This window comes from Leuciscus leuciscus (genome assembly GCF_965113295.1).
Source record: "Leuciscus leuciscus genome assembly, chromosome: 14".
In the NCBI taxonomy this organism is placed as follows: Eukaryota; Metazoa; Chordata; class Actinopteri; order Cypriniformes; family Leuciscidae; genus Leuciscus; species Leuciscus leuciscus.
This window is the reverse complement of record NC_138738.1, coordinates 27,002,672-27,029,304: the sequence shown is the minus strand read 5'-3', so window position 1 is coordinate 27,029,304 and position 26,633 is coordinate 27,002,672. Positions and strand designations below refer to the sequence as shown.

Below are 26,633 nucleotides of genomic sequence, written 5' to 3'. Positions count from 1 at the left end.
CACAAGGCGTAATCAATGAATTGATGAATGGATGTTAATCCTTCCCCAACAGCAGCATCTGACCGAGTATATTGTCCATCCCGCTTTAGAAACACTGTTTTAAAGTTTTATCGTCCCAGCGCGCCTCAAGTTCCAGGTAATCCTCCACATAATCCTCCAGCGACCGGCCGTCTTGTGAAACGTAGTCCTCATAATCCATTTTGTGGGTCGATTCTTCTGTCACAACTGATGTAGTAGTTAATAGAATCATGACGATTAAGATCAAATGCAAACTTGTTTAAGGAACACAAAGAGAATATAGAGACAAAGGCATAGAGAAACATAACAGTAACTACTCACACTAAAGATGAGAACTAACAATGACCTGAATTGAAGAACAAGAAACAAACACACTGGAATGAAACTAACACAAAACACAACATAATCCTGACAGAGGGCTTCCAGGGAAGGCATACACGGCAATCATTTTGGCTCACGAGGAAGGTGCAAATGTTTTCCTTTTGGTTTTTTGGGGTTTTTTTGTAGATACATATAAATAAAAAGAAATGAGTCAAGGATCATGGATTACTATTATATATAAAAGTATTCTATAATCATATAAAACAATGAAATACTTAAAATTTAATTAATTTGTTGCTAATGTTTTTAGACAATTATGGCAGTTTCCCATGATGGTATAAACCAAATCAACTGTAACAAAAAAAAAAAGATATATAGCTTTTAAATATAGCCTAATACAGCCCAAATGTGGCCCAAATGGGATGCTCAAATAAAAAATAATGGGCAACCTAACTGGGACCCACAACTTTAACCAAGCTGGGGCCCACATTCAACCCATTAAAGTGCCCACTCTGACCCCATGCCCAGATGACGCCCATATAACCCAGATTAAAAACAGCATAAGAAGTCTACAAATGCAAGATATAAGTATGCTATTCGTTTTATTTGTAAAAATGAGCAAATTTTAAGGGCTGATTCTATGGCTATGAAGCTCCTAAATCATAATATCACTGACTTTTGGAAAGAAGTCAGAACTCTCAATAGTTGCAGAGTGTCTCTTCCTTGTACTTTAGATGGAGTTTCTGTGGCAGAGAATATTGCGGAATTATGGAGACAACATTATTGTAGTCTTTTTAATTGCATCCAAAATGAATATGATGGGGGTGATCACCAAGTTAATGATCCAATAGTGATTATGTCACGTGAGGTGGATCAAGCTATAAGCAAATTACCTCAAAATAAAGCTAGTGGCTTAGATAATATTTCTGTTGAACATCTTAAATATGGAAGTAAGAGGATAGCCCCTTTATTAGCTGTTTGTCTTACTGGCTTTTTGAGTCACAGTGTGTTACCAGATTCAATGTTGTCTGTCTTATTAGTACCATAAAAACAAAGCTGGAATGGTGGGTAACTTAGATAATTATAGACCTGTAGCTTTAGCTAGTATTTTGTCTAAAGTCTTGGAAAAAATCTTGCTAGATAGGTTAAATGTGTATATTAATTCTACAGACAACCAGTTTGGATTTAAGGCCAAACATGGTACTGATCTTTGCATCTATGCATTAAAGGAAATTGTAAATAAGTATAGAGATAAAAATTCAACAGTTTTTATGTGTTTCATTGATGCATCTAAAGCTTTTGATCGGGTTAACCATGCTAAGCTATTTTTTAAAATGAGACAAAGAGGGGTACCAGAATACATTGTGAGAATCTTGGCCTATTGGTATGCCCACCAGTTGATGCAAGTTAAATGGGGCAATAAGGTCTCTGCCCCTTTTGGGGTCAGTAAGGGTGTGAGACAAGGAGGGATTTTGTCCCCAATTTTGTTTAATCTTTACATGGACGAGTTGTCTGAACGTTTGAATGTTTGTAAAACTGGTTGTATGATTGGGAATACCTTGGTGAATCATATTATGTATGCAGATGATCTTGTGGTTTTTAGTCCAAGCAGTGCTGGTCTTCAACAGCTTTTAAATGTGTGTTCTGATTATGGTCTTGAACATGATATTGTATATAATCCTGATAAGAGTATGGTTATGACTTGCAGAACTAAGGAGGATAAAAGTATACATTTTCCAGTTTTTAAGTTGTCTAACAAGAATCTCACGGTGTGCGAGAAAGTAAAATACCTTGGACATATTATCACCGAGCACATGACAGATGATGATGATATTGAAAGGCAACGCCGCCTGATGTATATGCGGGCAAATATACTGTTGCGTAAGTTTAGTTTCTGTTCAGATGAGGTGAAGGTGTCACTTTTTAAAGCATATTGTACAACATTTTTATACTGCTCATTTGTGGTGTAACTATAGAACATCTAGTTTACAGAAGCTGCAAGTAGCTTATAACGATGCTATGAGAATCCTACTAAGGAGACCTAGATGGCATAGTGCAAGTGAAATGTTTGTGAGTGTACGAGTAATCACTTTTAAAGCACTGTTACGTAATTTTATGTATAGATTTATCTGCCGACTTAATGCTTCTGAAAATGAAATTATTGTGAGTTTATCAAATATAAGGGTTAGTACTACACGGTATCAGTCAAAGCTGTGGAGACACTGGTACTGGTGTATTTTGTAACTCTATGTTTACAAAATTGTATGGGTTGTGATGGATTGTATGGGTTGTATGTTGTTCAATGTCTTGTTTCTTTTTTTAAATTGGACTTTGAGTCTGTAATAAAGTTTGATTGATTGATTGATTGATTGATGTGTTGGCTGGACTGTCACCTCCTAAAGCAATGGGCAGAGCCACTACCTCACCTTGCTGTCTTGGTTTTAGAGCAGTGGTTCTCAACCTCTCCTGCAGGGACCCCCTGACAGGCCATGTTTCTGTTTTAACCCTGAAATGGCACACCTGATTCACTAATGAGTTGTTATTAGAGTAGGAAGAGTAGGAATTAGTCAATTAATCAATTAGTCAACTACTCATTAAGCCTTTAATTAATTGAATCAGGTGTGCCATTTCAGGGTTAAAACAGAAACATGGCCTGTCAGGGGGTCCCTGCAGGAGAGGTTGAGAACCACTGTTTTAGAGGGACCCTCAATGGTCGATGTTGCCAAACAGCTCAACCCCTCTCAAAAAGGTGATTTCCCACAGATGGTACAGGGTGTTCAAGGACATCTTCTTGGAGACCCCTTAGCAGGCATGTTACTGTTCATAACATCAAATCCCCCAGAGATGGGCAGTATTTCAGTTAAATATGTCAAATACATATTTAATTAGAATTTTTTTAATTATATTTTGCTTGATGGAAAATAATCAGATGTACTTTGTAACAATATACTTTAAAAGTTTGCTATTTTTTGTGTATTTAAAATACTGACTCATCCTCTTGGGTTCAGCATGCTATAGTTGTGAACCGTTTGTTTTCCTTATGACAACCCAAGGAAATAAGCTGCGTTGGTGCTCAGTGCACAATGACTAAAGGTAAAGTATAGTATAAAATACCATCAGATATAGCTCCCTGAATGTCATTATAGGACAGAAGAATAGAGCAATTAGCAAATAGCTGTGATGCTCTAAAACTTGCCGATTTACTTGGTAGCTTCCAATTATTGTTAACATAGCTATTTTGTTCCTATGGAACTAAGTATGGAAAACTAAGCTTTTAAATTTAAACTTTTTTCAGTTAATCTTAACTGTTGTCGTCAAAATAGCTAGCGACATCCTCATAAGGGTGACGTTATCTGTTTGTGATATAAAGTGATCGTGTCATGTCTCTTCAGAAGACTTGAATTTAACCACTCCATTCATATGGAGTGGTTATGTGTTTATGAACTTGACATTTTGTCATATATGTCAACAGAAAAACAGAAGACAAAGAGAAAATCACTGACTGAACAACTTTTAAAAGGTAGCTTGAATCATAGAGAGAGATCCTGTTCTCCTCTCCCATTGCTTTCAGAAGAAGACTAAAGGAATACCGGTATCATAATAAGCTTTAAAAAGACTATAAGTCTGTTGGCTTTGACAAGACAACCAATTGTTTTGGGTGTGTTGGTTCAAAAATTTGATCAAGAATAAACTAATCCGTACACCAAATATGGTGTCAGACAATTCTGGTAAGAGGAAACCCCAGATAATACCTTTCACTCCCTCTTTTCCCATTCCCATTCGCAATTCTCTCATTATCATTAATGGATTTTCTTATGTAAATAAAAAAGCATGTGAATATAAACTTCTTTTTTTGGGGGGATTCTTGATCTTGATTAAATTTTTACTTTTGAGCCATGGTTTGTAGACATACATGTTGTTAACATAACTGAATCCATGTGGGATATTGACACTAAAAAAATGGAAACCTAAAAAATGGTTCATGTGGTAACCTCTAAATTAATTGATTTTTATTTGAATAAAAGTTTTTTATTTAACATTAGCCTACTGAATCAACCTAAATATTATTAGGTTACATCAAAAAAGCTAAATTTAAGGGTACGATCAGGAATAAATAGCCTAGCTCTTCAATGTAACAACAGGCTACCGTTTTTTACAGTGTTGAGATACAGAGCTTTAATTTACTTTAATGTTAGTCTACTATTTATAGCTCTCTTTATTTATTTTTCTATGCTGTGCAAAGAAAAAAACAAGTATTTGAGTTCCATAAGTAAAAAATTCATGATTTATCGTCAGGGTTGGGGAGTAACGGAATACATGTAACGGCGTTATGTAATCAGGATACAAAAATCCAGTAACTGTAATCCGTTACAGTTACGTCAAAAAACGTAGTAATCAGATTATAGTTACATTTTGAAAAAAGGGGGAATACTTTCAGGATTACAATGGTTTCATTTAAAACTAAATAAATAAGTATTTTGGCATAATAACAACACTATATTAAGCCTGCTTGATTGTACAGTAGTTCCTGGTTCTGTTGCCAGTAATGACTCACGTGTGCCACCCGCTGGTGCATGCGCAAATAACAGCTTTCTACAATCTCCTCAGACGCAGATTGAATCACTGCTGCTAGTAGAAACGATGCTGCCTGCGGGTAAAATCGCTTTTAATTAATGGAAATTCCGCGGATATTTTGTAGAAATTAGGAGAGTAGCTTTTTTAGTACCCAAAATGTCCTTTCTTAATCTTTTCTCACGTAACAGGATGTTCGCTGTCTAGGTAACGTAGGGGAACTCCCACTGCCGACGCCCCAAGTTCAGTCAGGCAAATTAAGAAAGATCACGGCTTTAGTCAACATGTAGGCCTATTTTAAAATAAACTAATATGTAGATTGTGTAAAAATTTTAAATGTTGTGTTTTTATATTTTTTGTTAAAAATTAGTTACAAATAAAACAAAATAATCTGTAATACCATACATTAGCCACTAGATGTCTGTATAGCCCTTTACATAAATATATATTCGGTGTGTATATTTAGAAAATATTGTACACTGGACCAAATTCTTAATAAATAAAAGTTTTTTTAATATATATTTTTTAATAATATTTCTTCTTGCTTGACTTTATTTATATACGTGACCTTGAAGTAATCCAAAAGTAATCAGTTACATTACTTTCATATTATAGTACTTGGATTACGTTACTGAATACTTTTTTTATGAAGTAATTTGTAACTGTAACGGAATACATTTTTAAAGTAACCCTCCCAAGCCTGTTTATCGTTAAACTATAGATAAACGAGATGTTAATCTTTAATGTAATAATAAATTGGTAAGGTTTCATGCTGAAAGCACAGAAATTATGAATAAACAGATATGCCATTTGTAGTTTTCGCTATCGTTGATTACATCTGTTCCTGTCATGTCTTTGGGTTATGCTAAAATAAAAGGAGCCATACAACAGTAATGTGCTCTATAATGTGTCTGGAAACCATTTCAGCTACTATGTATTAACGCACGTAAAAGGGGCGTGTGTAGTAGCCTTATTGAAATTTCTGCAATCACCCAAAACGTGTACGCGCATTCAGCGGCAGCTCTGAACCAGAGCCGTTCTGAACATCACCATTTAGCGTGTGCGCGCAGAGAAGAAATAGCCTAACGGGACAACGGAGACGCGGTGGTTTTGGTGGAGACGCGGTGGTTTTGGTAAAACCGCGAAACGAAGTGCTCTTCTGAATGAAAATCAGATGTTTGTTTGTTTTTTCAGGTTATTTTTACGACAATGTGCTCTTGCTGATGTTCCAGCTTTCGTTATTATCTGCTCTCGCTCGTCTGTGGAAGATCCGTAATTGAGATCTTGACAGCATTACAGCCGGTGAGAGGTGCACCGGATATGCTATTTATACCCAGACACATTGAGCAGCAATAATGCGAATTGTCGATATTGTCATAGACATTTACTTTGCCATGTAATCTCAGTCGTTTCGCCAGCATTCTTGCACGGAGAGCGGAGGTGGAAGGAACAGAAGGTTTTTTTTTTTGTTGTTTTTTTTTTTATTCACCGAATGCATTATCATAACAACGCTCCAATCGATTATTTAATTGTTTCATGATCAATTCTGATGTGACAAAGGACGTACTGTATTTGGTAGGCTAAATCAAATCAAGGAAGGACACCGCTTACATCTTTACTACTTCAAATCAGACAAATCTTTATTTATCTCCAGTCAGTGGACTCGCGGCAGAAGCGCATTTCTGAGGGTACCGGTGGGGGAGATAGGGGGAGATAGAGACGCCGGAAATAGCAGAAACAAATCACAGGAGAGTAGACGGTTGGGAGCAAGCGAGAGAAAAAAAATGCTACCTTCGCAAGAAGCCTCAAAGATTTACCATGACAACTATATGCGTAACTCTCGAGCAATCGGTGTCCTGTGGGCCATCTTCACCATCTGCTTCGCTACCATCAACGTGGTAGTCTTCATCCAGCCTTACTGGATCGGGGACAGCGTGAGTACACCACATGCCGGTTACTTCGGGTTGTTCCATTACTGCGTGGGTGACGGTAGCTCGAACCGGGAGCTGATTTGCCAGGGAACATTTTCCGACTTCAGTTCCATCCCGTCCGGCGCGTTTAAGGCGGCCTCTTTCTTCGTGCTGCTGTCCATGGTGCTCATTTTGAGCTGCATCGGCTGTATGGCGCTCTTCTTCTTCTGCAACACCGCCACCGTCTACAAAACCTGCGCTTGGATGCAGTTGCTTTGCGGTGAGTATTTTTTATTACTGACGGTTTTTGTTGGAAAAAGATACATCTAGAGCACGGCATGTATCTTTTCCTCAAAACCAATGTAAACGGTTGTTGTAAGAACTGATATGCTTGTTTATTTGAATTGAGCTCATTGTGGGTGCGTGTGTTTTCAGGGGGTTCAATAAAGCTGCCTTCTAGATCATGCCTTCTAGATCTGAGGTAGCGCAGAGGGAAATGTTACTGTGTGTGTGTGAGATTAATATTACAAAATGTACTGTTGGTTATTTCTCCCTTTTTTCCCAACAGAACAAACAAAAATCAATAAAGCACTGTGTTGAACCTCTTTTTATGTTTGCAATATTTAATGCTGTTCATTTCCACATGGCAGTGTTCTGATTTGCTCTAGAAGACAAGAAATCTTCTATTACTATTTTCTATTCCCTGGAATGGGGTCATTTAACATTGTGAAAAAATTATAAGCCTGTGCAAAACAGGTCTTCCACCATGCTGATTGTTGTGTTCTGAACATTTGTTGTGTTAAGCTATTTCAATTACTTTTGTTTGATTTGTTCATTGCAAACAGCTGAAAGTCTGTACATTTGGCAAACAAACCTTATTTGCAATGAGTGTAGAATCATTTCGATTACAACTGTAGGGTTTCAGCATCAGCCATAAGTGGCAATCATCTGGGTCCAAGCTTTTGCTTGGAGAACATCACTTAAACAGACAAATTTGAACAAATCGATCCTGTGGATGATGTGGATATAATTGTTTTGGTGTCAGTATCCAACTTCCTTGATCAGAGTAAAGGGATTTCTTAAGCTATAGTAAATAATTCAAGATATATCATTTTGATCGACAGCAGTGGTCCTTAAGGCAAAGTTGTTCAGAGGGAGCAGGCAAATCATATGATATGAATTATTTGTGACAAACACTTTGAAGTATATGCATGTATAACATGATATGGTATTGACTGGTGGCCATATTTTTTTTTTAATTATATACTTTCCTTTTAGGTTTGAAGGGTAGGGGGCAAGGCAGACCATGATGGGTATTCAACTTTATAGGTTTCACACTGTACATTCACAAAACCTGTTTAAAAAAAAAAAGAAGCTTGTCTCACTCTTGCACATCAGTTGTTCTTGAATGTAAGTACCATCTGAATGTACCATCAGTTTGTCCTGAACAGACTTTTTGGACCATATAACAGTAAGATTAAAGCATTTAAAAATGGTATATTCTTCACTCCAATTAGGATGTTTTCCACCACATTTTTCCCCCCCAAATGTTTTTCCCCAAACTGAAAAGAAATACATCACATGAAAGTTTCTGACTATACAAAGCATGTGAATATTTATTGAGGCAAGGGATGTTCTGACTGTTATTGGTTAATTGTTTGTTGTTAAACAGTTGGCCATTGTATTCAGCCACAGAATAAAAACAGCAAAAAGGTAGTTGCGACTTTTTATCTCACAATTCTGACATTTTTCCAAATTTAGTTCTCACTATTCAGACTCACAATCACTAGTTTATATCTCACATTTGCGAGAAATAAAGTCAGAATTGTGAGATAAAAAGTCGTGATTATCTTTTTATTTTTTATTCCGTGGAGGGAACAATCTTCCATATGGGGGAGCCCATCTTCCTTTCTTTGGTAAGGCATATCAAAACTGTCAAAAAACTCACAACTACATACAGATAAACTCACAATTTTGACCTTTTTTCTCGCAATTCTGACTTTTATTTTCTCATAATTGTGAGATACATATTTGCAATTAATAAAAGGTAATTGTGACATTTTAATCTCACAATTATGACTTTTTTCTTGCAATGAGTTTATAACTTGCAATTCAGACTTTTTATATCTCAGAATTGTGAGATATAAACTTGCAATTATTTTGCAAGCTTCCATACTCCCAGGTGACTTTGGTTCCTACCGATATAAACTTGCAATTATTTTTTATTTTGTCGTGGAAACAAGCTTCCATACTCCCAGGTGACTTTTCAAGGATTTTTCCTCAAATTTTTTAACATCTCTAAACATCAAGAGTTTTCTCTTGCCACTGTTGCATTTGGTTGCTGTTTGGTCACTGGGGTAACTTGAGATGTAACTTCATGAATGTAAAATCTTCATGAAACTGATCAGGCTAAGAGATAAGAGTGGGACTGTAGGAGCCTGATCTAGGATGATCTGAGAAATAGGCCTGACTGTCAAATGGGTAGCCCGGGGCAATTCTGTAGTACATTCTGTCATGTAGCCTTGGTTTTCATTTCTGTAAAGAAAGGGTTTTATGATGTCATGTATGGCATCTGCTTTGCAAAGAACAGTTTTCAGCATTTAGAAAAAACTCAGCTGGTGTACTGGGCAACATTTGTTTTCTTTCCTTGTCTTTCCTGTCCTGTTTGACCATGTGAGTGTTTTTAGTCTTCAGTTTAAGTTTAACTTAACTTTGGATGTGTATGCTTCACATATTATAGGCTACATTAATTCAGTTACCACATGTTTTTATCCTTAGCAAATTATCTGTGTCATTGTATGCCTGGCAGTGAAGTGCACATACAGTATAAGGCAATTATTAAAGTGAATGGTTTCCTTTTACATATGTACCTAACCAGCTATGTTTAAAACTCTGTGGTGCAAAAGTGACAGGTGTACGCTGTTGTCAGGTGTAAGGTTGAATAATAGGCCACGGTTCCCTGTTAGGAAGTATTAAGGGGGTGTTAATTATGGTTTTCATAGGATGGTGAAATTAGGGCCCTGAAGTTCCCATATATAGGTAGGCTATGCATACCCTTCCCATAGGCCTTCTCTTATGTTAGAGTCATCAGGCTTATATAACGGGTAGTGCCAATCTGTAGTGAACAGGTTGGCTGTATGGAAAATTCTCTAGTGAGGCCACCATTCATCTGAGCACCTAAAATACTTTTTTTTTGTGTGAGATGGCTTCCTCCCTATCGGGAGTTATTCTACTGAGGCCACCGCTCTGTCAAACTCCAGATAGAACTACAAAGTCCAGCATTGGCCCTCTTCGGGTCACCTTGATAGCCACCTTATACTAGAACAGCAGTTCTCCTCTCACTTTAGAGAGTCGTTGAGATTATAGCTCTGAACCTCACAGGGCCACCTCGATTTCTGGCTTAGGCTTAGTAACTAGGAAATTGGTGGCGGTTTGCTAAGCATTCTCGCCTCAAGCCTCTCAGTATCTGAGTGTAGGCTCCTTAGAGCTAGAACCCATCAGGATAATTTATTCCTGTAAATCTAGTTGTTCCTTGTACTGGCCTCCTCTTACTACAAGAGTCATCTAGCCAAGGCCCGCCCTTTTGCACTAGGTGTAAAAATGCTAGTGGTGTTACAGGGTAGATAGCAGCATAGGTAGCAGGCTATATTCAAAAAGCCTCCCATGCAGATATCTCATGGGCGTTGTCAGGCCTTATCTCTCTAGAAAGTAAGAAGCAGTATGCTCAGGCCTTCGACCCTTTAGAGCTGAGTATTGTAGCTAGTTTATCCAGCTAGGCCTTAAAATTGAAAAAGGTCTCCATTTCCTTGGGTTGAGTAGAGAATGTAAAATCTGTCATGTAAAAAATACATGCTGATAGTACTCCCCTTGTTAGGGTCTTTATTTTGAGTACTTTGCTACCCATAGCTCGTATGATATCACCCTTCACCACCCAGGCTCAGGTAGAGACAGATTAGTTACTCCCTCCCACTTGGGATGGTTGAGTATGCTCCCTAAGAGCCGAAGCACTGCCTGGGCTGATGCCCATGACATTCGAAGATGTAGGCCTTAAAGTAGGCCTCCTCGATAATCCGGTAGCGTAAGATTGTACTCTCCTTGCTTTAAAGGGTCGATAGCACTTTTGCTGAGTACACTGCTTGTTGGCAATGTGAAATAAGTATAACCAGGCCCACAGAGATGTCTGTGAGAGCACCTGACTTATGTAGCTAGTTCTGCTAACAGTCCCGCTATCAAGTAGTTAGGCCTTGACAGGCCCCCTTGAAGGCGGATCCCCAACGAGTTGGATGCTTAGCATTGCAAAGGCAAAACATAGCCCAGAGCCTGGTCAATTTTATTTTTCATGTTTTGAGTATAGTGTTTGCAGAATCTATCTGAGGATCGTTCTGCATGAATACTTAGCTCCATAAATCTGGTCGGAAGGTAAAAAGGACTCTCACGAGGCCTCCTTGTTAGATCAGCCCTAGAGCTGGAGGCGCTCCCCTATTAGGGTCCCTTTCAGAGTGCCCAGCCTCCACATGGCTTTGAAGCACTGTGTAGATCCAGGATTGGGTAGAGTTACTCCCCTCGTTCTCAAGAGTTAGAAAGCGCTATGCTGAGTTCTACTCTCCAGGATGCCCACACTGCCACTCTTTTTAGTCCTCCCTATCGGATGCCTCCACAAGTGAGGCAAAATATGTTAGAGACTCTGTTTAGGAAACAGACAGGTTGTTGGCAAGATTAGGTCATTAAATTAGACCAGGTCAGTCTCCCTGGTGGCATGTGGGGTTGACTCCATGTCCCCCTCAGAAAGTGACTGGACGGGACTCCTTTGGAGCTCCTGGCCATATTCCCTTAAAGGAACCCCTTCCACGGAAGTTGTTGGTTCCAAAGCCTTTGAGCAGCCTTGGTAGGCCTTCGTTGTATCGGAGGCCTCTTTGAGGCTTATAGCTTGGGCAGTGGCCCTAGGGAATACTGACACTGACAGCCTGTATGTGACCCGAAGGGGGAGTGTTTTTGGCATTTCAGTGAAACTGCCGGTTTTTGTCGCAGCCAGAATTTGGCATGCACTCCTCTCAGCATGGCAGCGTCGGTAGATCGTTCCCCATAGTATTCTGATGCAGTGTGAGTTCCCTTTCGAAAGGGAACGTCTCAGGTTACGATTGTAACCTATATTCCCTGAGAACAGGGAACGAGACACTGCGTCTTTTTGCCATGCCTCGGGATGCCTGCTGAACAGTCCCTTCAGACGATAAGTTGTTGACAAGTTCTCCAGGCTCCCCTTATACTTCCGGGTCGCACTAGTGATGATGTCATAGGCTGTCGCCAACCAATAGGATTGCCGTGATTAGATAAGCATTTCAGACACCAGTTCACGCGGAGGCGTTCCCCATAGCGTTCTGACGCAGTATCTCGTTCCCTGTTCTCAGGGAACATAGGTTACAGTCGTAACCTGAGATGTCCTCTTTCTAACATCTGTTCGGTATCTCACTATAGGATATAGACCACTCCCGTATTGCTGTATGAACAGACGCAACATTGAAGGTGGCAACAAGTGGACTTGGTTCTGACACTAAAGTAAAACCTGTGCCCTTATAAGCCTTGATTAAAAGCCTAAAGTGAACAGGCACCAGGGTGTTTTACTTTTTATGTGTGAAAGACGTGCGAAGTGCTAGTACGTTTCACGTGCCGCTTCCACATCAAGCACTGAGTGAGCCAACGATGGCTCTGTCACATCCAATCTATAATATCTCACAAAAGTGTGCGGTGATGTCCAGCTCTCCGCAGCACAAATGTCCTGAATAGAAACACCCCTGAACAGCGCCCAGGAAGTAGCCATTCCTCTAGTGGAATGAGCTCGGAGCCCTGGTGGAGATTGTAAATTGTTGTCCTTGTAACATATTACAATTGCATTCACCACCCAATGAGAGAGCCGCTGACGCAAAATAGGTCTCCCCTTGAAATTGTCAGCCCACGAGACAGAGAGTTGACTGTGCTTTCATAACACACTTTTTCCTCTGTGCATAAGTGTGCAGAGCATGTACCGGGCACAGACAGTTTAACTGGTCTTGGCTGCAAACTGCATACAGGAAGAATGTACAGACAAAGCATATATCACTCACCCGCTTTGCTGTAGTGAGAGTGCTGTAGTTGTTAGAAAGACAACTGCGATTCTATACAAAAACATTTTTTTTTTAAATACATATTACTTTAAAGCAACTTTACAAAAATTCATGATGTTTTTGTTTATAATACCTTGAGGTCAATCATGTGATATGAATTATTTGTGACAAGCACTTTGGAGTATAGAGCCATATACATGCATGCATAACATGATATGGTATTGACTGATGACCATATTTTTTTAATTTGACACATTTTACACATTCACTGCTCCGTGTATGTGTGTTCAATCCTCACTGCTGTGTGTGTGCACTTGGATGGGGGAAATGCAGAGCACAAATTCCGAGTACACGTACAGTATTGGCTACACTTCACGTCACTTCACTTTGTCATTGTCACGTATAGTCTGTTATGTTTTTTTCTTCTTTTTTTCTGTGTTCCGTTTCTGTTTTGCCTGCCTCCCTAGTTAATTTTTCCTGGCTATTAATTAGTTCCATATCAGTCAGTCATGTTCAATATTACGTCAGAGTGAACTGACGAATTGGGATCTCAAATCTCAATCACATTTGAGGGGATTAGGCGCTGGAAGGGGCAGCAATTGTGGCGCTTTGACAGGGATCCCAATTCGTCAGTTCACTTCTGACGCAACGTTGAACGTGACTGACTAATAGGGAACGTATAGGTTACTAATGTAACTCCCGTTCCCTGAAGGAGGGAACAGAGACGTTACGTTCCATCACCATAATTGCTGTACCACCACTTAAATGACTGGGACACCATCTCAGCTCCTCAGAGAAAAGGTTGAAGGGGTGAGTTCAGCACGATTCCTTTCATACCCGCTTTGCGGGGGTATGGTTCGCGATGCAAATCTCACTCGCCAATGTCAAGTCAAGTCACATTTATTTATATAGCGCTTTTTACAATACAGATTGTTTCAAAGCAGCTTTACAGAGATAACAGGAAAATAATGCAAAAAAAGTTTGTTTCCAGAAGAAAACAGTGTCACAGTCCAGTTTAAGTAAGTTCAGTGATGTTTCATTTTTGTTTTAAATAAAGTTATTAATTTATTTAATTTATCTTTATATAGCTGCTCTGGAGTAAACCGTGATGTCATCGTCCAGCGCAGTTCAGTTCTTGTAACAGTGTCAATGCAGGCAGATCAATATTATTGTTGAATATTAAATTAAATGTTAAATTTAATGTCCCCAACTAAGCAAGCCAAGCCAATGGCAACAAAGGTGGAAAAAGGCAAGGAACCAAAACTCCATCAGGTCGGAGAATGGAGGAAAAAACCTTGGGAGAACCCAGGCTCAGTCGGGGGGCCAGTTCTCCTCTGGCCAATGAACGAACAGTGTATGATTATGATTCAGGCAGCATTATAGGTCAGAAGTCAGATTGGTTTGGAACAATCAGAATATTATCCAGTTCCATCTGGTTTAAGATTAGAGTCATCACACCGGGATGGAGACGGGTTGATGAATACATCGGGTGTTATAGGAAGTGTTCCCGGTTCCGGCTGACCTAATGTTCATTGGCTTGTTTTGTTTACACTCAAAGGTGATTGGGCTCTCAGGCGAGATCCCAATCTCCAGTTCACTTCTGACGTAATGTCTCCGTTCCCTCCTTCAGGGAACGGTGGTACCATAAGTAACCTAGACATTTTCACACACCTATTACTGTTCTCCCTGATTACGTTCCCGTTGTATTCAAGCCTTGAGTTCATTCTGTTCAGTGTCCAGTATCATCAATGTTAATGTGGTTATGTTTGAATTGTTGTTCCTGTTATCTTCTCTGTGTTCCTGGTTTGATTCATAACGAAAGACTTAGAGATATTAATTTGTTGTGCGCTCATTACAGCCATTTTGTAATCAGCTGGATCCAGTATGATTATGATTCAGGCAGCATCATAGGTCAGAAGTCAGACTGGTTTGGAACAATCAGAATATTATCCAGTTCCATCTTCTTTAAGATTAGAGTCATGACACCGGTATGGAGACGGGTTTGTTGAGGATCAGTGCTGATGGCTGTCATGTCGATGAGGCCTTCGATGAGAGTCTAGTTGACACAATCTCTGCTGACACCCACCCTGACATCCGGATCCGGCTGACCACATCATGCGTTGTGGTCGTGTCTAGGCACAGGTCCTCCATCTGGTCTGGATATGGCCTGGATCCAGCTGATTACAGTAAACCTCGGAATAAGCAGAAAGACTAACATTAGCATAGATGCCATTCTTCTTATGATGTAACGAGTACATCAGGTGTTATAGGAAGTTTTCCCGGTTCCGGCTGACCTAATGTACATTGGCTTGTTTTGTTTACACTCAAAGGTGATTGGGCTCTCAGGCGAGATCCCAATCTCCAGTTCACTTCTGACGTAATGTCTCCGTTCCCTCCTTCAGGGAACGGTGGTAACATAAGTAACCTAGACATTTTCACACACCTATTACTGTTCTCCCTGATTACGTTCCCTTTGTATTCAAGCCTTGAGTTCATTCTGTTCAGTGTCCAGTATCGTCAATGTTAATGTGGTTATGTTTGAATTGTTGTTCCTGTTATCTTCTCTGTGTTCCTGGTTTGATTCATAACTAAAGACTTAGTGATATTAATTTGTTGTGCGCTCATTACAGCCATTTTGTGACAGTATTGGGCATAACCCTAATTGTGTGGACATGCCTAATTGTCCACAATTAGCAGTTTAAAGCTGGGCGATAGCATAGTAAAAAAATTAAATGTGTAACTTTCAGAAAAACCCTAACAATAATAAATATTTATTATTTTGTTGTTGTTTTTTGTTGTTGTTGTTGTTTGTTATTTCCACTTGGTTTCTGGTCCTTTGTTTGACATTTTTTATCTTTTCATTTAAGCCTTCAGTGTGATGCCTACTGTCATGACTGTCTATCATCTTTACATAGGAAATAAGTTACAGCGCTGTTGCTGTTGAGTTTCTTTATTTCTTTCTATTTTTGTTTAAGATTTTCTTTATTTCTTTCTGTTTTAAGATTTCTTCAGTTTCTCCCGGTGGACTCTCAGGCTGCCATCTCACACAACCATACTGAGCAGCTGGTCCTTGTCCCCCTGTCTTCTGCTGGTGAACTTAAAACCCTTTTTTGCTTTCTGTCTTGAGATAGAGGTGCAAATATTAACATGCTTAGCTAATGTTCAATTAAGCAAAGCTTTGAGGCATATCAGTCATCATTTAATACTGTCAGTCAATCTCATTGATCTCATCAATGTCAATCTGTATGTAGATTTTAGAATGGTGACATGGTATAACTTTTATGTTCCTTGTAACATATAAAAACAATGAGCATTACAACAGTGAATTTAACTTCAAGTGCCTTCAAAACAGTAATTATTTGGAATAAACATATTAATGACACCATCAAATCAAAATTGACAAATCTTTTTTTATATATACTGCAGGAGCTATTAATTATAAATGATTTATCCTACACATTATTTTTTATTTATCTGTGCACATGGGGAGGCTGCTCCAGAGCAACTGTACGCGCAGGTTACTGTTTACTGTTGATCGCACAATGGATGTTCTATACTCGCGTGCTCAAGTTCAAAGCGGCAGTCCAAAACTGAATATAAACCATACAGGCAAAAGTTCAATTTAAGAATGACCACACTGCTGATGTGATCTCATTGCTAGCACTCCTTGCACATGTGAGTTACCGCAGGCACATAATCAACACGTTATCTTATTGGCAAGCCATATTGGCATAATTTTGTGCTGCTGGTGACAAACAAGAAACTCTTGCTTGTATATACTCTTGTGTACTGTATGTTCATTTTTGTTAATCCTTGTCATTCATTCAATCATTGCTTTATTTTATTTTTAAGCATTATTTTGCTTCGCTTCAGCTATGATAAAGAGACATCTACTCTTGCATTGCATGTGTTTGCATTTTGGGGGCAGAGAAATTAAGGGAGGGGTGTGTTTATTTTGGATGATTTCAAAGATCAACAGTGTTTCTCAGAAATCACTTACTGCACCTTTAGGCTGACTGTTTACACAGTTTATTGTACTACTATCATCACATTACAAACAGGTATTTGTTATATTATTTAAATTTATTATCATAATAATCATAAACACACTGGTTTGTAGCACAAATATTTTTACTGCACAAATAGTTTTTATTGCACTACGTTATTCTTCTGGTTATCTACCTACAGTATAGCGGCTAATGGATCGGAAGTCTTTCACATCCAAACAAAATAGCTTACTTCCACATTGAAAAATAAGGTGGACAGAATGGTGTGTAGAACAAATTCATAAGGCAACATTTTTAAATAATAAATCAGCTCCATTGTAGGGATCAGGGCTCCAGACTAACTTTTTTCACCTCCGTCCTGGAACCATCCTGAAAAACAATTTGAACCGTCCTAAAGTGAATGTCAACCGTCCCAAAATAAACATGTTGTTTCTGTACTTTGTTATTATCATCTATAGTTGTTAGTCACATAATAAAAACACCATTAAAATGTTTATGATATATATTATTATATTTATTTAGCTCCATTCAAAGTAGTTATCTCTCTAAACAGGTAAAAAACAGATTTAATAAAAAATAACAGGAGTTAAATGCTTTTTTGTATTCATGCAGAACAAATCTTTTTTTTTCTTTTTTTTTTACATGTACGAAAATTAAGAGAAAAATACATACAGCTCAAAACGTTTTTGAGTTGGTTGGATTAAACAATAACAAATAAATACTGGTGGCTACATATCTCAAAAATATCATCATTCTTTATTCTTTCAAGCAGCAGACATATTTATTTGTATGAATTAAACATAATTAATCCTTATAAAAGCTATTAACGAGCAGTGAATGCTTTTCTCTTTTTTTTTTGTTGCTTGATCAATATTAAGGACACAGACCGCATTAGGTTTATTACCCACTGTCACTTTAAGACATCGGATCATGTCCAATGACATGCGGATCCAATTGCACTGATGCACATCCGATACACTCAAAACTGTTTAAGACATAACCGACACAGTTTACGACGTGAATACTCTCCAAAACGGACATTTGATCTATATGTCTGCTCTACTCATTCTCCCAGATGTTTAAATTTTTTAATGTTTTATGAGACATGCAGCGCATGTCAGCCCGTGTGCCGCTGGGTAGATCAGCACTTACAGTACAAATGTGCGCATCGACCACAAACGCAGGACATCGGCTCTGACTGGATCGCTTCCCAAATCGTCACTATCTAACATTTTTGTCTAATTTTACTCGTTGACGAAAATGTCAATAGATTTTCGTCATAATTTTTGTCATTCAAAACTAGTTTTTATTTAGTTATCGTCGCGTTTTCGTCTGTGAAAATAAGCCATGTGATAGATGTACCGTGAAACAAGTCTCCGGGTGAGTAGCCGGCCAGTAATAGTAACTATAGTAACAGCATGAGAAGACGCGCTCAGTTGTAGTAAGCGCATCGGTTAATTTTGGCATTTTCTAAGTAAGTTATCTTAATAGGCTAGTAATAAATGAACACATACAAAAATGTCTTTCGTCCTGTAGGCGTCCTGGAGAATATTTCTGTTCGTCCTAAACACATTTTCTATCGTCCCCAGGACGATAGGACGCCGTTAGTCTCGAGCCCTGGTAGGGATGTAGTGTTGACACAGGAGTCGGCCAATACTGACCCGGCGTTCTGACGTAGAACCCGGAAGCGCTGCGCTGTGTTTACAACGCGAACAGATCAGAGACTGACACAGAAGAGAAGAATTTGTTTGCACAAAAAGTATTCTTGATGTCGTCGCTTCATAACATTAAGGTTGAACCACTGTAGTCACATGGACTATTTTAACAATGTCTTTACCACCTTTCTGGGCCTTGAAAGTGGTCATAATGTTGCAGTCAGAAAGCTCTTGGGTTTCATAAAAAATATCTTCATTTGTGTTCCGAAGATGAACAAAGGTCTTACGGGTTTGGAATGACATGAGGGTGAGTAATTAATGACAGAAATTAAATTTTTGAGTGAACTAACCCTTTAACTGTGAAGCTTTAGGAGTGTTGATGAACTCAATCTACTCCATATATGTTTTAATCATTGTTCGGAATCCGATCCGGATGTAGTCTTTGACAAAAATGCATTTTTCTCAGCTTTTTGTTTAAAATGTCGATTTTTAATTTAAACTTACCCGCATTCAAGTGTTGATAAAAAAAGGATACATGAAGCTAGAATAAAATGTTTTTGAAATGGAAAGAGTTAAAGGACAAATTCGGTAGGGGTGTTCACTGATATGCTCACACAAAAATCGCTGCAAAAGATGCTTTCCAACAGGTTTTATCGTCGTTTTTGTCACAAAAAAACAAACAAAAAAAACTTGGACAAAAACTACGATAAAACCTGTTGGAAAGCGTCTTTTGCAGCGATTTTTGTGAGAGCATATCAGTAAAAAATATGTGCGGTATGAATACTAGACCGTGCGAACGCACTCTTTTACTGGAGTGAGTGAAGTAATGAAGGAAACAGAATGATTTAAAATATTCCACTCTCATTAATGGAGTTTAGTACTGAATTTTCAAATCACTATCCAAAAATATTTGTAGTGAATGTGCTGCTTTTGAACACTTTTCCTGTGGCATGCTGTGTTTTAGTGTTTTAATGTTTTAACTACAGTGAGTGCTTGGCGCATGATAATTCCTCTTTAATTTGTGTTCTAAATAGCTGATGTTCTGAGAAAATATTTCCTTGCAAATAATAACTAAGACTAATTACACAAGACTTATTGCTTTGAATGGGAAAAAGTACACCGCTCAATATGGCGGAATAAGTCCCGCCTTCTAAATAAGAGCCAATCGGCTACATCACTAAAGCTGCCGTTAGAAGCTCCGGAGTCAGTCTGACGCGCATGCGCATTAACTTTAATAAAAAAAAAAATAACAACATTTTTGTTTTCTGTCATGATTCGAGCTTTTAGAAACAAAATTTATGAGACAGTTGTTGTCCGATTTCATTGGTTATTTCAAATATAAAAATTTAATTGTAAGCTTTTTTTTTTTACGTTAATTTACGTTTCCCCATTGAAAAAGATAGGAGCTACACTTGCATGCCCGAGAGGCGTTTCAAAGATGGCCGCCAAGTGAAATGGCTTGACTTAAAGGGACTTTGATAATAATCAGGGGGGCAGTGTTTCATAAAATATTGAAGCTTCCCCGGACCATCACCTGCTGTTAGCATTCCATTGACTCCCGTTCATTTTGGCGTCACTTTGACAGCGAATAACTTTACATCTGAGGCATTTAAAGACTCCATTTGTCCATTATTTATTTCTAAAGAAACACGAAAATGTATAAAAGGCTCCATTACCTTGTATCTTACGTTATGGCCCTGTAGAAGCAATTCAAAGCAAAAAAAAATAGGCTAACGATTGCGTCATAACCACGCGACTCTCTGTCGCACAGTAGAGAAATTACCGTATGGACAGGAGGAGAAGCTCGCGTGCAATTGGGAGGACGTGGAGGCAAAATGACAAAGTAATTAATCAGAATACTTAGCAAAAGTTTCTCCTGCTCCTAGCTCATGGACACCTCCTACTCACGCTCTCCGTCTCTGCAAGTTTCGGAAGGGAATGATTCAGATTTCTCTTGGCACAGCTACTAGAAGACAGACGGGTTGCTCACGTCACATCTACGTCGTCAAGCTCAGTTTGAGTCTGCGCAGTACGCTTGACCATCAGGAAGTGAGAGCTTCTAATTGACTTCACTTGTCTCCGTTGAATCCAATCCAATCCGCTGTGTCCAGTTTATATACTGTCTATGATAATAATCAATGATGCGCACTTGACTCCGTCTAAGCAGATGGCTTAACAACAAGACGACATAATGACAACAGACACCGAAGGACTCGCTCGGTGATCGAACGGACCATTGGCCGGTTTGAATAAGTCTGATAACACAGTAGCCTACTGTACAAACTCTGCTGAATGCAGCTGTGCTGTTGGTGTCATGTCGTACACAGACAGACATAGGAAATGGTAAGATATGCACGTTTTATTTTTTAAATGTTTTGTCAGTGCAACGACGTGTCAGCAAAGCGCTAAGGCTTTGAGGTCTCACTGGCGGTGGTGTAATGGCTGCCGCACCAACAGAGTCATATGTGTCGGCAATCATTTTAATGGCTGGTCTAGCCCAAATTATGATATTATTATTATTATTATTATTATTATTATTGTGGTGGTGGTTGTTGTTGTTGTTTTAAGTTGGTTTGATGTCTATCTACCAATATTCTTTCACTCTACAACATCACCAGAAAAAAAGTTGAATGTGTAAAAAAAAATGTAAGAAAAATTATTATATTACCTTTATCTATAGAGGTATACTGAATTTGCTGATTTAAATTTTTTTTTTTTTTTTTGTATGTGTATATTACATTGGTCCCGTCCTTTGTACAAGCTGCTATGTTAGGTTGTTATTTTGGTTGTTTTGTTCAATGAATAAAATAAAATAAAACTCTTCCTGGCTCCTGACTGAGAGTTACAAATAATTTTCCTCTTGTCATCTTTCTATTATCTCTCTATCTCTTTATTAGTGTTACTGGATCTTAGTGCTGCATTCGATACTATCGACCACAACATTCTTTTAAATACACTTTGTAGCAGTAAATGAATAGGTATCACATCAATCACAAGTTCAACATGGAGTACCGCAAGGCTCAGTACTAGCACCATTGCTTTTTACCCTCTGCATGCTACCCTTGGGAGATTTCATTAGAAAACATGGAATTAGTTTTCACTGTTATGCTGATAATACTCAGCTCTATATTTCATCTTGGCCTGACAAAACACACCAAAATAACGGAATGCATTGTCGATACAAAAAACTTAGATTTTTAGGCGAGGCTCCGCCAAAGGGATTATAGGTCTCTCCTGCTTTTATTACATCTGAGAGGGGCATGGCTCGTGTATTTATTAAAGCCCATTCACACCAAGAAAATTATGGTTGTTATTTATTTATTTTTATTTATTTATTTTATTATGGACAGAGTACTTTCAGGGTTATTTTCTGTTTTGGTCATGTTTCATTGTGTTTTGGTTCTGTCTTCCTTGTTTGCCTGTTTGACCTAATTTCTCAGCTTGTTTGATTATCATTTCGTTCACCTGTTGTCTTATTAATTATCGCATTAGTTCCTGTCTATGTATATTCTCAGTTTAGTTTAGTTCTGTTCCTTTGTCTGGTGTCGTACTATGTGTATGTGTTACCCCTGTTATTCAGACCTGTATCCTGTGGATTATTTTATTAAAGCCTGTTTCTGTGTATTCCCCATCTTTATGCGATTACTATAGCAGCCACGCATTACAAGTAGCTATCATGTTCTGGTTTGGCCCTCTGCGATCCACTCCTAAAGGTCCAGTTGCCCCCCCAGTTGAAGTGGATGCATGCACCAGTTGTCTTTCGCTTCGGAGCCGATCGGGTCTTCTGATGTCTCTGAAGAGTGTTGTTGTCTACAACGAGCGAGTGTGTCTGTGTTCTTCTGGAAAACTCTCCCAGTGCTGGTGTGTTACAGCGAGTGCAGTGGTGATCGCAAGCTATGGAAGGTTCTGGTGCACACATGGTTTTATAAATCTAAAAACTTTTGTGAGTACGCAAAATCTAGCTTTAGTGCATACGCACACTTTTAGAATGAAAACTATGTTTTTTGTAAGAAGGCCCCTGATGTTTTTCCAAAAACCTTTATTTTGGTCTCATCTCTGATCCTAAAATCCAGTACCACTGAAAGTTCCAGTAACGCCACGTGTATGAGTTTGCTGTTTTTAAGTCTTAATTGTTAATTAAGTTAATTCATTTTAGTCTTAATTGTTGGTGATTTTAGTAGCCATGTAGATAAAGAAAAAGATACATTGGGATTGTCATTTATGATTTGCCTCCGTCTGCCTCCGCCTCTGCTCCTGCTGAGCCATCGCAGCAGCCTCCACCCAAGCCTCAGCGTGGACCCGGCCGCAGACAGGGCGCCCAGCCCGTTCCAGACGCTGCCAAGCCAGGTGGTAAGTGTAAGTGCAAGCTCTCCTGAGCAGGCCACTCAGGGATGGAGGAGAGAGCTCTTGGAGATGGTCACCGATCCACTCCCTCCCCCCGGTGAAGGGCATGTCTTTGTTTGTGTATGTGTCTGTTCCACCGCTGGCTCCCATAAAAGCAGAGCCAGTGGTACCTACATATTCAAAGAAAGAGCAATTTCCTCTGTTCCTGGGTCCCAAGAGGGCCAGACTGATGGTGTGTGACCCTGTTAAGCCTTGCACCCCTCAGCTACCTCTTGTATCGCCAGCTGGCAGTTGGGTGCGGTTCGAGGACCCGGTCACGCCTTCTCACACACTCTCTGCTGTCATGTAGAGACAGGTAAGAGTTGCACTACACACTCAGACCCCGCTTCAGGCCGCCTTCAGGCCTTCCGAGCTGGGTCCCTGTTCTCTACCTCGCTGCCTCACTCTGAGTATGTCTGTGGTACCCTTGGTCCCCTGCATCGGCCCGTTGTAATACTAGATGGTGCTCCCGACCGATCCATCCGGTTCCTCCGTGCCAGCAGACTCGGCTAGACGATTCAGTTCGTCCGGTGCCCATGCGCAGCGCTATTCGTTACACTTCAGTGTTTCCGAATGTGCGTCTGTCGTGCGCGCTGTCATCGCATTCCTACTGGCGAAGGATGCGATTGAGCCGTCCCTCCAGCCGGTATGAAGACTGGCTTCTGAAAGATGCCCGTACTTCATTGTACTGAAGCAATGGTGAGTTACGACCATTTTGGATCTGTGTCTCTTGATTCGGGCCCTTTTTCAAGCTTCCGTTCAAGTTACAAACACAGAAACGCATTCCCAATGCTCCGTCCCCAAGATTGGTCTGCAGCGTTCGACCTGTAGGATGCGTACTTCAGATCGCTACCCTTCCGCAACACAGGCCATGCCTGTGCTCTTGCGTTGAGGGGTCGAAGTCTTAGTACAAGTCCCTCCCTTCGAGTGCTACATAGCCAGTTGGGTCTTCAGGTCAACTGGGGAAGAGTAAACTCATCCACGGACTAAGGATCTCTTTTCCGGTTTGGAGGTGGACTTGGTCTACACATTACTCAGCAAGATCATGTATTCATTCTGTTGGCTGATTCAGAGGTTGATGGCGACCATTTTGGGGTTGACATCATTGTAGTCTTTAGTTGTGCCACCTCAGTTATCACATATGAGTCAGTCCTATGCTACATCTCAATTCGCCTACTTATACTACGGCCTAAAAGTATGTACTCTTTTTGTGAAGAAAAAGTACATACTTTTGAGTGTGTAGCAGAAGAATAGACAAACTTTGGGACATACTATCATCTCTATCATAAAATACCATCTTTAACGTTTGCTCTCTGTCGCTTAGTTACACGCCCACGCATCCTGTCATGTAAACTGACTTGTCAATCATCTTGTCAAAGATAAAATCCTCCACGTTTAATTTAATTTCCTACTGTATCAGAGAGAAATGCAGTAGGACTTTGATCTGCCAGTCACGGGTCTTTCATGTGGAGACTCTCCTCATAGTCATGCATAACGATACATTTAAAAGTTAATTGTCAAACGGATCTTTTTAAAAGTTCACGTTGCTGTTGCAGATGAAATATAACACGAATAGCATTACATAATAGCCATATTTTTAATCAGCTTAAATGTTGATTATTAGTCACTCAAACCCCTTTATCTAAATCTCTCTATTTAACCATCGGTCGCGCACATCCGCCATGTTTTGTTTCTGAACACTTTTTACTTGTGTTTATATTTCTGAACTGGATCCTCCTCCAAAGCGCAATGGGTGGTGGGCTATATTAACTGTTATAGTGAGCACAGAAACACACAGAAACATCCACCGGAAATAGTAGTATGGACATTGAGACGCAGGGAGTCTTTGCTGAAAGTTGCTTTTAGATTCTTTATAAATAGCTCATACTCTACAAGATAATCTGGCAGATTTTGGGCCCAATTCTCCCCTACCGACAATTCTAGGTAAAGTCCTGATTATCTTGATGGTTCTACAGATTATTTTATCAGATTTTCCTGTGGTGTGAGGTGTGTTAAGAGAGATTGAATTTGTTTTGAAGAACATTGGGGCCGCACAGATCTCAAATCGTAAATATCCAACATGTTGAATATTTATGATCAGAAATCCTGTTGTGTGAGGGGACCACAAGGACAAATGCGCATGCACTCTGTAGATTGTCACGTGGAACGAAACAATACCCAATCAGAAAGCGTGCTGATGGAAGACGGAAGAATAATAATGACTTCATCCAAACCTTTTTTCTTTTTTCCCGCAAGTTTTCTGTAAAAAGCCGTCCAAACACAATTAACAAATTTCTTCTTGCCTGTCATCCGCCATGTTTGTTTACTCAAAAGTCATGTTTGACCACAAAAGAGATTTTGCAAGATTTCCCATGTTCACAGTCGGGACTGGTTGACATTGATAGTGAATGGAATCTGTTAGTGTGTGGTGTGCCTTCTTGGTCATATTGGAACAAAACTGTTAAATCTATGATTTTTTATCGTCATGTTTATGGTCTCTCACATTTTGAAAATGTGATAAGATTTTAATAGGTTTTTTTTTTTATATCCTGAATAGTAGCAGTTCTACACTAACTGTAGAACATTTTTGCTGGTTTCAAAACCACGATGGATATTACCTGCCATTTATTTTCACTTAAATGTAATGCTTTAAAGGGGTCATCGGATGCAAAATTCACTTTTATATGGTGTTTGCATATAAATCTGTCTTTGCAGTGTGGACACAACCAACATATAATGGAAAAAAAACATTCACTTTTTTATCCTCAAAAAGCCTAAACATTCTCAATAATCAAGCCGTTTGGATTTTCTGGGCAATATGATGTCATATTTATGATGGTGACATATCCTCGGAAAAACTCCTGAGATCCAAAAGCTAATGCCAACGCATTGCCATTGCGACTTACCTTTGATGACTTGACAACTGACCGTGGGCATTTCGCTCATGTTGGAGTCATCAACATCATATTTGCATAGGCCGTACTATTTAAATTCATGAATGGTTGACTGCCAAATTTAAATATCCAATTAAACAGAACGATAAACTAACGTTATTATAATGGTAATTTCAAATAAGAGTTTCTGTTCAAAACTATTAAACTTGATTTTGTTTATGTTCCTGATAAAATGTAGTTTGTTTCCGGGGTTTTTTTTCCGTTCCTTGAACCAGTTCAGAGCCCTGGCCAGAAGCCAACTAAATTAATAATGCCTTCACATGCTATCAAAAAATGTCTACTTTCCACAAGTCGTGATTACAAGCTTGTCGCATTCAGGTGCTTTGTTGTTGGAAAAAATAGGGATCATGGAGGACACCAGAAATCTTATTGAAGCCAAAATGTATTGAAGATATTTAATTTTTAATAAAATGTAGCGTCCCATTCGTTGACAACCATATAAACATTCACCGCGCTCTATAGATAGTCAACTTGCTGACAGTTATGAAATTTGTCAAAAACATGCTATTTTCACTGTGTATACAATGTGCACTGTTACAATGCATATAAAATGCCTTCTTTGCCACCCCTTTCATTCTAGATCAACAGTGTTTTCCCCTTATCACTGATGATTAGTTTCCTCAGCAGCACTGATACTAGATGCTTCACTTTCTTCTGTGTCTTCTATAATTGATACATACCATCTCTGCATGGCAAAATGGCAGCATGAATGGAA

At 39.2% G+C, this 26,633-nt stretch overlaps 1 protein-coding gene across 2 annotated transcripts in view; it reads left to right on the top strand.

Moving 5' to 3' along the window:
• The first annotated feature begins 5,953 nt into the window (after positions 1-5,953).
• lhfpl4a (LHFPL tetraspan subfamily member 4a) overlaps positions 5,954-26,633 on the top strand; it is a 58,021-nt gene continuing 37,341 nt past the window's right edge. For both annotated transcript variants that reach the window (XM_082190036.1, XM_082190035.1), the window contains exon 1: positions 5,954-7,101. In XM_082190036.1, coding sequence (XP_082046162.1) covers positions 6,696-7,101 — 406 coding nt within the window. In that variant the 5' untranslated portion in view covers positions 5,954-6,695. The remainder of the gene's footprint in view (positions 7,102-26,633) is intronic.